Here is a 16,393-nt window from a genome sequence, read left to right on the forward strand (position 1 = left end):
TAATTAGACTCTACTTAGTTGGAGATAAATTTAATTTGAAGTTGAAAGTTAGGTATAGTCAAAGTCGACCCTATGATCCTACTCATTGAAAGTTAGGTATGGCCAAAGTCGACCCTATGATCCTACTCAAGTCATGTGAAAGTATAATTTAAATACTTGAATAAAAATGAGCCAGCCTACGATCATACTCTAGTTCAACGAAGAAAATAGGTCAATTCTCATTGTCGCAGTTAATTTCGTGTTATCTTCATCATCATTATCAAAGTCTCTAAGTAATACTTGATCGAGCCATACCATGGGATCATACCCATGCAAATGATTATAACGTTTATATAAATGATGTTCAGATGAGATCGAATAGAATGCAACGGTCTACTCCAAGATTCAATCGAGATCGAATAAATGTTCCTTCACCTATTCTTTGTATCGGAATTGTGTCTAATATTTTTTCTCATCCTTGAACACACCGTAAATTTTACGAGCAAGATTTTTTCTTTTTTACAGATGGTGCGAACTGTTGTTGCCAAAAATAAAAAAAAATAAAAAAAAATAAAGAATCTCCATTGATAACTCATAGATAGGAAAATAAGAGGAACACAATGGAAGCAATATATAAATGATTCACAAAAGGTGTATTATCTATACAAAGAATGGCTATATCAAATGAAGAATTTACATTATACTTTGGTGATATATGATGATTCTCGATGAATCTACGTTGATAAATCTCCATGCTTTTCATATTAATAGGCAGAAAAACAATGACTTGTATGTTTACCTCGACCTGTTTTAAGGTGCAATAACAAAGAGAGAGCAAAAAGAACGAACATACGAAGCTGAAATCAGCATTGGATCTCGTCTTTCTCTATCTCTAAAGACCAGAGATCGCCTGTCTCGAGCATGGAGATTTCTCTCATAACTTGAGCTTTATCTTCTTCAAACCCTTCATCGTCTGGAACCAAAAAGTGATCAATCATTCATGAACATTCGATATTTTGATGAAATGATATAAGAAGCAGAAGTTTAACTTTTTTTTAATTGTTACCTTTATCTAGTTTAAGTTCGTCGAGAAGTCGAAGAAGTTTCGTTCTATTAGCAACGAGTACACCTGTGATCTCTTGAGGCTTGTTTTTATTTGCAACAAATAGCTAATAAACAGCAACAACAAAAAGAAAAAGGCTTTACTAAAGATAAGAAGAGGAACTTAGTAGTGCAAATCATTCAATGATCTTCAACAGTACCTTGAACACATGGAAGGCGTCTCTTTGTATCATCTTGTTTGGATCCTGTAAGTATAATATGTGGGGTGAGAAAAGAAAGGAAGTATGAGATCCACGTCGATTGAAGAGGGGAACAAAACGAAGCATTCTTTATAAGGGTATGGAAACCTCTTCCTAGCAGACGTGTTTTAAAAACCTTGAGGAGAAACCTAAAAAGGAAAGCCTAAAGAGTGCTAGGTGGGCTTGGCCGTGTTACAAATTGTGAGATCCCACATTGATTGGCGAGTGTCAGTGAAGACGCTTGCTCCAAAGGGGTGAATTGTGAGATCCCACATCGGTTGGAAAGGGGAATGAAACATTTTTTATAAGGGTGTAAAAACCTATCCCTAGCATATGCATTTTAAACGCCTTGGAGGGAAAGCCCAAAGAGGACAATATCTGCTAGCGGTGGGTTTGAGCCGTTATAGGAAGGGTGTAAACCATTCAAAATGCACGTTTTCATTTAATAGTGAGAGAGTTTACCCTGAGAAGGTTCATCAAGATCCTCATGTTATCCAATGAGCTCACGTATCGAACCATCACAACAGCGTTAGAGTTATCAAGTAGTATATCGCCCAGCAACTGAAATAGTGTACACAACATTGATATCATGAAATGGCAGCAAATGCTTCTTGATATCACTTCATGGAAATACATAATCTTTGAGATAACAAACTCGAAACATATTAAGTCGAGGTATCGTACTCGATACGTCCATTGGTTGTAACAGAGAGAATCTAAACATGTAAACTATAACAGGGCTATTAGCATGCTTGTCATAGGCATTTGTTCACTCTTTACCTTCACGGCGTGTCGTTTCGTGATGTAATTCGACGATTCTAGCAACTGTGTATTGTACTCTTCAAAGAACTAAAAGATTAGAAACAATTGTCAAACAACTTCAATGAACTTGTTCATCCAAGTGAAACCAACAATTAACAAAATTACGACAAAGACAACCTAATGAAAATAACTTATCTAATGCTTACCCACTCATAATTTGTAGTAAGAAATCCAGTAACAGTAGATTTATGCCTTGTCAAAAGTTTCTGCATAGAATAAGTTCAGGATGTTTCAGTTGACAGACAGGATTCTCTCAATATACCAAACCATAGTACCCATTACTCGTGACGTAAACGAAGGTTCATTTGGTCTTTTTAGTTTAACAACATATGAGATGGGGAGACTCGAATCTTAACATCTTTGTCAATGATATATATCTTAACTAGTTAAACTCGGTTGAGGTCGATAGGTTAATTTTGGTTGTTACCTGTGAGATCCCACATCGGTTGGAAAGGGAAACGAAACATTACTTATAAATGTGTGGAGACCTCTCCCTAGCAGACACGTTTAAAAAACCTTGAAGGGAAGCTCGAAAGGAAAAGCTCAAAGAGGACAAGCTCAAAGAGGACAATATCTACTAGCGGTGGGCTTGGACCGTTACAAATGGTATCAGAGCCAGACACTGGACGGTGTGCCAACAAGGACATTAAGCCTCGAAGGGGGTGGATACCGGACGGTGTGCCAGCAAGGACGTTGGGCCATGAAGGGGGTGGATTGTAAGATCCCACATCGGTTGGAGAGGGGAACAAAACATTATTTATAAGGGTTGGCCGTTACGAGCAATTAGTACATATACACACCCACAATAAACATAAGATATGCTAAAAAGAGAGGAGAGAAGAAATTCATTCTTAACTCTAAAAATTGCAGAAGCATCTGATGCTACGTAAAATATTGGATTCTGGACGTAATAAAAAAACTTCTTTATATGCTCGGATTCCAGGATGTACCTGAACCGAAACGATTCGGGATAAGGAAAAAGAAAAAGAAGAGGAAACTACATCAGGTTTCCAACATCTGCAAAAAGATGTCAAAATGATACTACTCTTTCAGCAAGATGTTTGCAAGAAATGAATTAACTGGTTCATACTTAGCAACACACTGATGTCGTATGCATTCGCTCGCAATCGCACCGTAAGTTAAAGCAATGTCGCTATCTTCGTACCTAAATTGAGACAATCATTAACCATCAATGAATGTTGTCATGTAATGTTAACAATTTGATGGTTCAATCTTAAAACACTACCCAGTTCTTACCCTGGTATCAGAATGTCCATAATATCCATGTTGTTCTCCAAGTAGTCGGAGGCGATCATCCGCGACTTAACCTGCTGTCGTTGCAGATTGGCTAGAACATGAGTTGCACATTGGCGCAGCTGCAGGTCAGGATATATACAATAGTCAAGCAACATAACTTGCAGGTTTATGAAATGGATCAAATGAAAATATGATCATATAAATGCAAGTGAAAGTTCATTCACCCCGGAGTTTAGCCTCGGAATGCAAGCGATAAACAGGCGAAACGTGTTCTCCCTGAAGAACTCCTGAGTCAATTGGGCACAAGCATCTGGATTTGGCTCTTCTTCACCATTTCCATAAAGAATTGTTCTCATTTGAGAGATGGTTTTGTTCAGTTCAGATATCTGCATAAGTTCCAATCCAAACACAAAGTCATTTTCAATATCATGGGAACAGAAACGGTTAGGAATCACGGGCCTCCACAATGGTATGATATTGTCCACTTTGAGAATAAGCTCTCGTGGTTTTGCTTTTTTGCTTTTGGTTTCCCAGAAGGCCTTATACCAATGGAGATGTATTCCTTACTTATAAACCCATGATCAACTCCTTAATTAGCCGATGTGAGACTCTTCTCCCAACAATCCTCCCTTGAAAAAAGTACACCATAGAGCCTCCCCTTAATCGAGGCTCAACTCCTTCTCTGGAGCCCTCAAACAAAATACACCCTTTGTTCTACACTTGAGTCACTTTTGACTACACCTTCGAGGCTCAACTTCTTTATTCGAGGATTCTATTGATATGGCTAGATTAAGGGTATGACTCTGATACCATGTTAGGAATCACGGACATCCAGAGTGATATGATATTGTCCACTTTGAACATAAGCTCTCATGTTTTTGCTTTTGATTTTCCCGAGAGCTTCGTACCAATGGAGATGTATTCCTTACTTATGATCGCATGATCAACCCCTTAATTAGCCGACGTGGGACTCCTCTACCAACAATCCTCCACGATATGCAATTTCTTGCCATATAAACTAAATAATCTTAACAAATATCAAGATTGATATGAGCCTATTGCAACAATCAACAAACGAAATTCAAAGAACAATGCCCTAATCTCTAAAAATCAAACAATGATGAAGAAAACCAGAGGCAAAATCGAGAAAATCGATAACCTAGATGAATTTTTAACAAAATCATATAGAAAAACAACAGGTACCTTCTCTTCCCGTTTTTGCTCACGAACCCCATCGCTCCGGTCAATGAAGAGGAGGAGCTCGTGCGCGTACCGGACGAGCTCCAATGGCGATCGTGGCTTCGGCTTGAAAAGGCCTTTCATGATCTTTAAACGGGTTTAGAATAACGATATTGCTGTTCGTCGATCGTTTGAATTAGTTATAGAATAACAATATCTGGGTGGAAAAGAGAAGATACGAACATGTGAAGAGGAGAAATTGGGCGTCGTTCTGGTACAGGCTTTATTGGACATTGAAAAATTGAGGTGGTGGCTACAAATATAGCAAAAAGAATCGGCTTTCGCTGCGGTGGCGCGTGAATTTCACTTCTCGATTCACAACCGATGATTCAATCCTGAAAATCGGAAACGGTGTTCCTGATCGTAATCGTGATTAAAATATAACCTAAAATTATTCAAAATATGATTTTTTTTTTCTTTTTTTTTCACATATTCATATTCGTATTTTTCTTTTAATATTTAGAGAAACATGTTAATTTTGAAATAAAATATTAGCCATTGTGGTAACCGCTCAAGTCCGGGATTCCACAATCCACCACTTGGAGCCTAACGTCTTCACTAGCACGCCATTCGGTGTCTGGTTATGATACCACTTGTGACAGCCCAAGTTCACGAATCGACGTGGAATCTTACAATTGGCACACCACTCAGTGCTTGCCTCTGATACCATTTAACGTGGGATCTCACGATACTTTTCAAGTGGTCGCCCAATGAAAGCTTACAACGAATAGCCCAAATGAGACAATATTTGCTACTCTCGGCTTGACATGAATATTTAATTTTTTTTAATTTAAAAATATTATTAAAATTTTTGAAAATTTAAAACTATTGGGATTTTTTTTTAATTATTTTTATTTTTTATTTTTAATTTGGACATAAAAACAAATATCCAAAGTTTCCAACAGGACAGAGGAGAGGGAGTCGTAGCCTTATACTCTTCTCTCTAATGTTTGTTCTTCAAAGAATGGCGACTACCACTGGCTTACTCCTCCACCCTCCTCTCGTGCGACCCATTTCATCCAACGTCTCTACATCTCGTTTCTTCCTTGCAGTTTCGACCCAATTTGCAGGAAATAGGAACAAGTCTCTTTTCACTCGCAAGAAGGCCAGTGGATTCTCGACTTCCATTGCAGTGGCTACTGATTCATCAGCGCCATCAATTTCGACTCAGAACGAAAATTTGGTGGATACCCAGAAGGAGGAAAGTGAGAAGGTTGTTCTTCCAACTAATGAATCCTCTGAGAAGCTTCTCAGAATTCGTCACACGGTAATTCTGTTTTGTCTTTGAACTGTCCTGTAGGTGTTCGACGAAATGTCCTTTGAATATGGATATTGATTATTATCTGGGAATTTGAGAGTTTTGGATGCTTAATCAAGATTCTTAATGGGGTTTACTAGTTTGAAATTTAGGACGGAACTAGGCAGGAGTTTCATAATGGCATTGGCAATAATTGTTCAATTGACTAAATTATTGACTAAATTATGTTTGTTCAATTGCAGTGTGCCCATGTAATGGCCATGGCTGTACAGAAGCTCTTTCCTGATGCTAAAGTGACTATTGGACCATGGATAGAAAATGGGTTTTACTATGATTTTGATATGGAGCCATTGGGAGATAAGGATTTGAAGAAAATTAAGAAGGAAATGGTTGGTATACCAAATCTATGAGCACTAAAGTCACTGGGAGTTTTCTTCATAATTTTAGATCACAAGGTTTGGAACCTATAAACTAGTTTATGCTTTCAGGTTTTGGTATTTATTGTTCAAATCATCTGTAGGAACGCATTATTAGCAGAAACTTGCCACTTGTAAGAGAAGAAGTTTCAAGGGATGAAGCTCAGAAGAGAATTGAGGCAATCAACGAACCATACAAGATGGAGATTTTGGAAAGCATAAAAGAGGACCCCATAACCATCTATCATATTGGTAGGAATTCCAACCATCTTTGTACGTCTCTATTGCAACTTTTGGAGACTCCTTTGTATTTTGTGCTTGATTATTTTTTATATTTTTGTTGATCGAAGGCTTTGACCATTTTATCTTCTTTGAAATTTGGCATATGAATTTTGGGGAGGAGAACGAAACATTCTTTGTAAGGGTGTGGAAACCTCTTCCTAGTAGACGCGTTTTAAAACCTCTTCTCTTACAAGTTCAGAAGCAAAAGCTCAAAGAGGACAATATCTGCTAGCGGTGGGCTCGAGCTGTTATAAATGGTATCAAAGCTAGACACCGGACGATGTGCCAATGAGGAGGCTGAGCTCCGAAGGGGGGTGGATTAGGGGGTCCCACATCGATTGGAGAGGGAATGAATGCTAGCGAGGACGTTGGGCCCCAGAGGGGGATGAATTTTGAGATCCAACATTAGTTGGGGAGGAGAACGAAACATTCTTTATAAGAGTGTGGAAGCCTCTCCCTAGCAGATGCGTTTTAAAACCTTGAGGGGAAGCCCGGAAGAGAGCACAAAAAGGACAATATTTGCTAGCGGTGGGCTTGGGCTGTTTTAATAGAGCCAGACACCGGGCGATGTGCCAGCAAGGAGGCTGAGCTCCGAAGGGGGGTGGACACGAGGCGGTGTGCCAGCAAGGACGCTGGGCCTTCAAGGGGGTGGATTGTGAGATCCCACATAAATTGGGGAGGAGAACGAAACATTCTTTATAATGGCGTGGAAACCTCCCACTTTTTGTTCTCTGATTTTTTTTCTTTTTGGTATATTTCCTCCGTTATTTTCTCATATTTGTTAAATTATTAACAGCTTGCTATTGTTTCTGGTTCTGCAACCCTCATTCTTTTTAATCCCCTTTTCCCTCTGGAATAATGTTAGAACTTCATGTATTTGGTTGAAACTTAACATTGGAGCAACTTTGGGAATTTGCTTGCTAAATAACGAAAAGAGTGTACTCCAACTACTCCGAAAACTTTCTGTCTTTGGTATTCATCACCACATTTCATTCGTTTCGACACTTAAAAGAAGGAAGACCAAGATTGTGTTGGACATTTAGTAGCTGCAAAAGGCAGCAAATGGTGGATCAATTGTCTAGTAAATTAAGAACATCCTGTGGTGAGCTTGGTCTATTTTGATCAGCCGCTACTCCCAGGTCGAAGCTGGAAATTTTTATTAGCATCTTCACTCATTTGTAATGTCCTGTATTCTTCACAGGGAATGAATGGTGGGACCTTTGTGCTGGCCCCCATGTTGAATCTACTGGGAAAATCAACAAAAGAGCTGTTGAACTTGAAACAGTTGCAGGCGCATACTGGAGAGGAGATGAAAAGAATCCAATGTTACAGAGGATATATGGCACTGCATGGGAGACAGAAGAGCAATTAAAAGCATACCTTCACTTCAAAGAGGAGGCCAAACGACGTGATCACAGACGCCTCGGAAAAGATCTTGATCTATTTTCCATTCAGGTTTAGATTTCCTCCAAAACTATTATGAAGTTCTTGCTGATAGCTAGAGTTATGCTCTTTAGATTTATTTGGGCTGAACACAGGATGATGCTGGGGGAGGTTTGGTATTCTGGCATCCGAAGGGCGCCGTTGTGAGGAGCATAATAGAAGATTTATGGAAAAAATTACACAGGGAACGTGGTTATGATCTGCTCTATACCCCACATGTAGCAAAGGCAGAGCTTTGGAAAACCAGTGGTCATTCAGACTTCTACGCCGAAAATATGTATAATCAGATGGATGTCGAGGACGAGCTTTATCAACTTCGGCCTATGAATTGTCCTTACCATATTCTATTTTACAAAAGGAGGCTTACCTCCTATCAAGATTTTCCTATTAGGGTCGCCGAATTGGGGACGGTATATAGATATGAGCTGTCTGGTAGCTTGCACGGTCTTTTCCGTGTCAGAGGTTTCACCCAGGTGCATATATCATTGATGCTTTCATTATTCGTTTGCTTGTCCAAACTTTACAAGTTGTGATCTGCTCTACGTGGAAAAACGAAACTGATTTGGCTGCTTTACTCGTCTTTTTTGCGGATTTCGCAGGATGATGCTCACATATTTTGTTTGGATGATCAAATCAAAGATGAAATTAGAGGTGTCCTAGATCTAACAGAAGAGCTGCTACTTCAATTTGGTTTTAACAAATTTGAAGTCAATCTCTCTACTAGACCACCAAAATCAGTGGGGAATGATGATATCTGGGACAAAGCAACATCTGCTCTTAGAGATGCTCTAAGTGATAAGGGATGGGGCTATGATATTGATGAAGGTGGTGGAGCCTTTTATGGACCGAAAATCGATATTAAAATCGAGGATGCGTTGGGAAGGAAGTGGCAATGCTCAACCATACAGGCAATTTCTCAACTTTATATGGCTGAATCCAAGCAGAATTTCTTTCTCACTGTCCTTATGGGTCTGACTTTGAGTATGATCGTAGAAAACTGTTCCTTTTGTAATGTTTAAGTTCTTATTTTCAGGTTGATTTTAATTTACCTCAGCGTTTCGACATCACATATGTTAATTCGAACTCCGAAAAGAAGAGACCTATCATGATTCACCGTGCGGTGCTGGGATCTCTGGAACGATTCTTCGGTATTCTAATAGAAAATTATGCCGGGGACTTTCCGTTATGGCTTTCTCCAATTCAAGTTCGAGTTTTGCCTGTGACAGATGCCCAGGTGATTACTATATATAGGCAAAAAACTACCTGCAGTTCATGATTATGATAGTAATCTTGTTGGACTTGTTTGACTGTCATGAAAACTTGCATGATCTTGTCTTGATAATGTGTAAAATCTCATTGCCAACAATCCCCATGAAGGAATTCCAAAGGGTTTCTTAGTAGAATCAGGTCCATGATGGCGATGGTCATTCGAGGGGACGGGATCCCGTAAATTTGAACTGCTAACTGAATCATATCTATGAACTCATTTTAGGTATTGAAGTAGTAATCTTCCATTGAAATCTTCATTAACATGTTTATCTCAGCTCCCATACTGCAAAGAGGTGACGAAAAAACTCAAGGCTGTTGGCGTTCGAGCAGAAGTCTGTCATGGCGAGAGGTTGCCGAAGCTTATTAGAAATGCAGAGACCAAAAAAATACCGTTAATGGCGGTTGTTGGCGCCAAGGAAGTCGAGACGCAAACTGTGACGGTGAGATCAAGGTTTGGTGGGGAGATAGGGACCATAACAGTTGATGATTTTGTTGGAAGAATCAAGTTTGCCTCAGAGAATAGAACAACGTTTTGAAGTTCTGATGAGCCTATTCTCGTTGTAGTTTGGGGATATATTTGTTACTTGATCTCAAAGTGTTCATGCGTTGGGTCGGGTTGAAATATTTTTTAGATTTAATCCAATTGTTTGGATGGTAATTTTTTTCAACTCAAACAATCCTCTTATTAATTAATGAATCCAACTCAACCCATCCATAAATTTTTTTTGGTTGGGTTGGGCTCCGCTCTTTATTAAAATCTTCATTTTTTATTATTCAATAAAAGTAAAATAAACGGACAATATCTGTTAGCGGTGGGTTTGACCTTGTTTCGGACGGTGCGAGGCCCTAGTCGGAGTAGGGCTAGACTTGGAGCCCGAACTTGGACTATTACTAATGTTATCAGAGCCAGATTTCGGACGGTGCGAGCCCCTAGTCAGAATAAGGTTAGACTTAATAAGTTTTTTTTTACCATATACTCTCATAATACTCTCTATGATCCGCATCATTGTGAAAGAAGAATTTACATTAGAGGGACTAATCCAGTCAGTCATGTTCTTAAATCTATCTTTTTCGTCACTTGTGTAATTTCAGTTGCAATTTTTAGATTAGAAAATTAAGTGACAAATATTAATATGTATTCTAGGAATTTACATTTCATATCAAATTATCTACCTATTCATCTCGACCAATTTTAATTTTAGAAAAAATGTCGATAATTTAAGAAAAATTAAATATCAAAAGAAGCTAAATGTTCTAGGAGGTTACTATACCGGACAAACGGGCCAAAATGCATGGTAAGTAAGGACAAAAAACGACAAAAAAAAAAAAAAAAACAAAACTTGGTCTCGATTGATGATGCTCTGTTTAGTGTTTTCAAGTCCTAACATATATATGTTGTTCATGAGTTGAGCTGGGTCGAGTTGAGATATTTTTCTAGACCTAACTCAGTAAGTTGGATAGTTGGATCATAAAAATTTTCAACTCGACCGTTATTAAATAATTAAATCTTTTGATTTTCATGTTTAGAATAATATCTAAGAAATAAAAATGGGAACGAAGCTTTTTGGAAATGGCCTATGGTGCCCTATGTTAAAGATTTGGACCAAGATTTGGAATCTGGATTCGACAACTGATTCCCTCGACATTCCCCGACATGGCTACATTACCAACCGGTTCTTCTCTTAATAACCCCACCCCACATTCATTTCATTGTTAAAAAATGCCCAAATGAATCAACAAAAATCAAAATGGTAATCAATGAATGATTATTTAAAAAGGGTTGTAGCCAAAGAATTTGTTGGTTTTTGTTTCCTAAGATTGTGGAGTGATTTCAAGTTGGTGTGGATTTCCATTAAATTTTGTGGTTGGTTATCTCTTGAAATAGAATGATGGAAGAACAATTCAAATGATGAGATTACTTAACCTTATTTCATTTTTGTGAAGAAGTTGCATGAATTTGATATCAAAAACCCTGGTATTGTAGAATTTGATATCAAAAACCCTCGTATTGTAGAATTTGATATCAACAATGGCTGCAGCTGCTACCACCTCCCTCCATTTCGCTATGTACCCTTGGTTTGCCCTTGGCCATCTCACTCCATTTCTCCATCTCTCAAACAAGTTAGCCAAAAAAGGCCACAAAATATCCTTCTTCATCCCCACCAAAACGCTTCCCAAATTGCAGCCCTTAAATCAATTTCCTAATCTCATTGCCTTCATCCCCATCACTGTTCCTCATGTTGAAGGCCTTCCCCATGGCGCCGAGACCACTTCGGATGTCCCTTACCCTCTCCACACCCTCATCATGACTGCCATGGATCTCACTCAATCTCAAATCAACCTCCTCCTTGAAGACTTAAAGCCTCATCTCATCTTCTTTGATTTCACTCATTGGTTGCCACAATTGGCTCGCCAATTGGGTATCAAATCAATTCATTATTGTGTCACAAGTGCCGCCATGATTGCTTATACTCTAGCCCCATCAAGGCAATTCTCTAAAAACGAGTTAACCGAGGAAGATCTCATGAACCCTCCTCTTGGATACCCTAGCTCCAACATTAAGCTCCATGCTCATGAGGCTAAAGTTTTTGCATCAAGAAGGAAGTGGAAATTTGGAAGTGATGTTCTTTTCTATGATCGTCAATTCATTAGTTTTAGTGAATGTGATGCAATAGGGTTTAGAACATGTCATGAAATTGAAGGAGATTTTGTAAATTATCTTCAAATTGAGTTCAAAAAACCTATTTTTCTATCTGGGTCAGTCATACCTGAGCCATTAACAACACCTCTAGAGGAGAAATGGGCAAGCTGGCTCTTAGGGTTTACCAAGGGCTCAGTGATATATTGTGCTTTTGGGAGTGAGTGTACGTTAAAAATTGAGCAATTTCAAGAACTTTTGTTGGGGTTTGAGCTTTCAAACATGCCATTCCTTGCAGCACTCAAGCCACCGTTCGGGGTGGACTCGATCGAAGATGCATTGCCAAAAGAGTTCGTGGAGAGAATTGGAGGGCGAGGTGTGGTTCATGGCGGGTGGGTTCAACAAGAGAGGATTTTGGAGCATCCATCGGTGGGATGCTTTGTTAGTCATTGTGGATCCAATTCTTTGAAGGAGGCATTGGTGAATAAGTGTCAATTGGTGTTGTTGCCTCAAGTTGGTGATCAAATTATCAATGCGAGGATGATGGGGAACAATCTTAGAGTTGGAGTGGAAGTGGAGAAAAGGGAAGAGGATGGATTGTTTACAAAGGAAAGTGTGTGTAAAGCTGTGAGGATTGTGATGGAGGAAGACAATGAAATTGGAAAAGAAGTTAGAAAAAATCATGATAAAATAAGGGATCTTTTGTTGACAAAAGATTTGGAACAATCTTATATGGATAATTTTAGCAAGAGTCTTTGTGATTTTGTGGCAAACAAGTAGAAACCATACCTTTTATCTTCATGATCCGTCGAGAACGAACGAACGACTATGCATGGCTTGGTTCGGAGGTGCTCGAGTCCTACTGAAGTTTTCTCGATCTAGTGTTTTGATGCGCATGGGTAACATGATTGAATACACCAAAATTATCACTTAATTGTTTTTTAGCTTCTATAAATTGTGAAATACCTCCCTTTCTTGTGTAACTGTCCCTAATGGTCCCTAATAGTAACTGTGCGCCTATTCGATCTAGGTCTTACAAAAACCCTATTGAATTACGATTTGGGTCTTACAAAAACCCTATTGAATTACGATTTGGGTCTTACAAAAACCCTATTGAATTACGATCTGGGTCTTATAAAATCCCTATTGAATTACGATCTGGGTCTTACAAAATCCCTATTGAATTACGATCTAGGTCTTACAAAAACCCTAAGGAGCATTACAGGTGGGAAACCCTAGGTGGAGGAGGTTTTGATGGCCAACAAAATGCCTAATTCTTTCAATTTTGTGCTGAATAGATCCTTAAACGTTTATTTAAGTCTTTGATCTATTCAATGACACATATATCTGAACGTTTGTGTCAAACACAGGTGCACTAAATTCGAAACTTAGAGTTATAAATTCTAGACAAATTTTTGTATCAAAACATAAAATAATTTTTTTTCAAATTGTGTTCTTCATCTAGCACGAGCTAGTGGTAAACAAGACAATTTGTGTCCCTCACCATCCCTTGATCACATACTTTATTCCCTTCTAATATGTCATTTTCAAGCTTTTAAATGTTTCTAAAAGCTTGAAAATTTATGTGGTTGGAATTGAAGCCCACCACTTACTTCCAAATCGTATTCCTTAAGCAAGAGATAAGATTTTTAAACCACTTTTTTTTTCAATAATTTTTTTAATTTAGTAAAAAGACTACTTTTTCCACCATAAAAATATTTACTTTATTCCTAGTGTGTTTGGCTTGAATTTATTGATTAAAATTTAAATTAATAAAAATATCATAGGAAACCCCTAGTATTTGAAAGTGTTTTCAAAATAACGTAGGAAATCGTTCTTGAGTTCGAGCGGGGGTAGCATTCCGGTCTTAAGAAAAGCTGTCCTGCCCGACCATATGTCCTGTGATATACATCCTCAGAATGACCTGGAAAAAAATATAACATAGTCTGAAGATAATCTATAATGTGTATGTGTTGATAGACTGTTTCCAATTTCAAATTTAAGGGTATTTTTGAAGCAAAGTATTTCCATTCAAAACGAGCGGGTGTCAAGGGTATTTTTGAGACTTGAACCAAAGTATTACATCTAAAACTAACAAAAAAAAAGATGTGCACCATTCTTTTCGGTAGCTCAATCATAAGAACTCCATGATTTAGCGTATTTTGCTTGGAGTAATTCTATATTGGGTGATTGGTTTGTGGGGATAATCTCCAGTCTTAGAAGTGAAGAGTGAGTATTGCGACAATGTCAAAGGTAATGCAGGAGAATGTTGAGGTCATTAGATGCCGAATCTAGATTTTGAATCCTAAGCATGGATCATTACAAATTGCATCCGAGCAATAACTTTCCTAATAAGATATGGTTCAGGGACGAACCAACGCAGAAGCTAGTAGGTATGTGACACCCGACTAACTGAGAAGCATCTGAATGAGAGGGATCCGGAAGATAGGATAACTAAAAAAGATTTAAAAGAATTGAAAGTCAATATCTATACCAAAAAATATACTTCTTTCTTTTTAGTGGCTTAATCATAAGAGCTCCATGATTAAGCATGTTTTGTTCAGAGTAATTTTATATTAGCGACCTCATGAAATTTTTTTAAAGATCTGTACAAATGAAGACAAAACATGTTAATAGAACTCGGGTCGGTTTAACCTTAAACCTTAAACCTTGTTTTGTCCTTCATCATTGATTTGTTCTACTCATCCCTTCCATCTTTATCTCCAAATGTTCCATTGCTAAGAAATAAAGAAAGAAAAGACAAGAAAATAATAATTGCATATTTTAGTATTAAATTGCAATAGGCAAATAAAATAAAATGCCCATTTGCAAAGCCACTTTAAATAATATAAATCCCATTTGAAATTATAAATTAAGTAAATCACTAATTCATATCACGACAATCAATGATTTTTTTATTAAAAAAACACTGATATTTATATTAATTAAATTTTTTTTAAAAAAATAACTTTTTTAAAAAAAGGAAGCATAAAGTTTGCCTTTTTAACATCATTTTTTAAATACCAACTCCTATTTACTTCCACGAGTGAACACTGTCCTCACAGATCAATAAAATCGTTTTCATTTATTTTATCTTCACTTATGCGTGATCCTATATTGGTTGAAGAGGGGAACGAAACATTCTTTATATGGGTGTGGAAATCTCTCCTTAGAAGATGCATTTTAAAAATCTTACAAGTTGAAAGAGGACAATATATGTGAGCAGTGAGTATCATATTCTCAAGATCGCTCTCGTTCGTATCTGGTCTTGTTTATTCATGTATTCCTTGTTTACTCGAACGTCACAAATTAAAAGGTGAAAGAAGCTAGAAATAAGGTACTAATAACTCGTGGGTCGTTTTTTAATCGAACTAGTCCTTATGAAATCTCTAGATTTAGTATGAACCAAAAAAGGGTTTGGTTGAATAAACAAAAACACTTGTATGGTGGGGCATAAAATAATGATTTAGACCCATAAAATGAAAAGGAATCCTCTTCACATCATGCATAGTGAAGAACACATTGAGAAGTTGAGAGAATAATAATGATCAAATTCAATTGAGAAAAGCAAATGAAATGGATAGCCACCACCATTCCACCGCCCACTCAACACCACATTGGCTCCCATTATAAACCAAAGTTGGAGGATGTTGCCCTCTCTCTTTATTTTCTTTTCTTCCCACATCATTATTATGGACACAACCCTACAACCCTCACAACTTCCATTACGTCGCCCTCAAACGAGTCAACCGAGCGTCTCAATAGCGAGATTGGATATCTGAATAGAATCAGAGGTGACCTTCCAATCCGATACAGATCTCTACTTCTCACAATCCACCCATCAAATCCCATTCGAACTTACCCATAATCCCCAAATGCTTAATTTGGTCGAGAAAGACTGAACTGAGTGTCTGAAATACGTAATTAAAAGATGACAAATGTGATGATTGAAAAATTTTGTAATTTGTGAAGTAATACATTGTTTTATACGTACATATTTGAAACCTAACTCGAATTCAAACACGAATCGAAACATAACGATTCAAGATTTGAATTCCGACCCAACAATTGTAATACTAAAAGGATCCAAACTAAGTCCCAATGGCTCTATAACAAATATCCACACAAACCCATTTACATTAAGATAGCATATCTCATGCTATCACTTACCATAAGATGATTCACTTCAGAGATTCTGGCGAACTCGCCGGAGACCCACATCCCGTCGACGCCATTAACATGTGGGTGAGAGAAGCAAGAAAGAAACGAAAATGGGGTTCGAAGAACATTGTAAATTATCGAAACCCCATGTGAATTTCTCTCTCTACGGTCGCCACCGTCGACCACCCTTCCGCCGCCGTCAACTCCACCGCCGCTGAACATGCTTTCATCAGCCACTCGTGGGCTCCTCTTCCTTATGTTGTGGAGTTTACTTCTCACTGCCGCCGCCAACCGCCACATCTGATGGTTGAAATTTGTTTTTTTTTTT

The 16,393-nt window shown here is 38.0% G+C and overlaps 4 protein-coding genes across 4 annotated transcripts; 2 read left to right on the forward strand and 2 right to left on the reverse strand.

Annotated features, from left to right (window-relative positions):
- Positions 1–586: 586 nt before the first annotated feature.
- Positions 587–4,939, reverse strand: LOC111792474 (putative MO25-like protein At5g47540). The gene is made up of 11 exons (XM_023673977.1): positions 4,563–4,939; positions 3,584–3,745; positions 3,360–3,478; positions 3,193–3,267; positions 2,959–3,052; positions 2,249–2,308; positions 2,061–2,129; positions 1,743–1,841; positions 1,242–1,286; positions 1,046–1,148; positions 587–952 (listed from the first exon to the last, which is right to left on the reverse strand). The coding sequence occupies exons 1-11, from the start codon at positions 4,680–4,682 to the stop codon at positions 843–845; spliced, it is 1,056 nt and encodes a 351-aa protein (XP_023529745.1). The 5' UTR covers positions 4,683–4,939; the 3' UTR covers positions 587–842.
- A 574-nt stretch (positions 4,940–5,513) lies between these two features.
- LOC111792419 (threonine--tRNA ligase, chloroplastic/mitochondrial 2-like) lies at positions 5,514–9,934 on the forward strand. Its single transcript, XM_023673873.1, has 8 exons — positions 5,514–5,865; positions 6,099–6,245; positions 6,377–6,524; positions 7,756–8,009; positions 8,093–8,470; positions 8,597–8,905; positions 9,031–9,231; positions 9,542–9,934. The coding sequence occupies exons 1-8, from the start codon at positions 5,545–5,547 to the stop codon at positions 9,800–9,802; spliced, it is 2,019 nt and encodes a 672-aa protein (XP_023529641.1). The 5' UTR covers positions 5,514–5,544; the 3' UTR covers positions 9,803–9,934.
- A 1,358-nt stretch (positions 9,935–11,292) lies between these two features.
- Positions 11,293–12,684, forward strand: LOC111792916 (UDP-glycosyltransferase 79B30-like). Its single transcript, XM_023674542.1, has one exon. The coding sequence runs from the start codon at positions 11,296–11,298 to the stop codon at positions 12,682–12,684; it is 1,389 nt and encodes a 462-aa protein (XP_023530310.1). The 5' UTR covers positions 11,293–11,295.
- A 1,087-nt stretch (positions 12,685–13,771) lies between these two features.
- Positions 13,772–16,365, reverse strand: LOC111792917. Its single transcript, XM_023674543.1, has 2 exons — positions 16,075–16,365; positions 13,772–13,828 (listed from the first exon to the last, which is right to left on the reverse strand). Exons 1-2 carry the CDS (start codon positions 16,363–16,365, stop codon positions 13,772–13,774), a joined length of 348 nt encoding a protein of 115 aa, XP_023530311.1.
- Positions 16,366–16,393: the final 28 nt, after the last annotated feature.

This window comes from Cucurbita pepo, chromosome LG04, assembly GCF_002806865.2.
Source record: "Cucurbita pepo subsp. pepo cultivar mu-cu-16 chromosome LG04, ASM280686v2, whole genome shotgun sequence".
NCBI classification, from domain to species: Eukaryota; Viridiplantae; Streptophyta; class Magnoliopsida; order Cucurbitales; family Cucurbitaceae; genus Cucurbita; species Cucurbita pepo.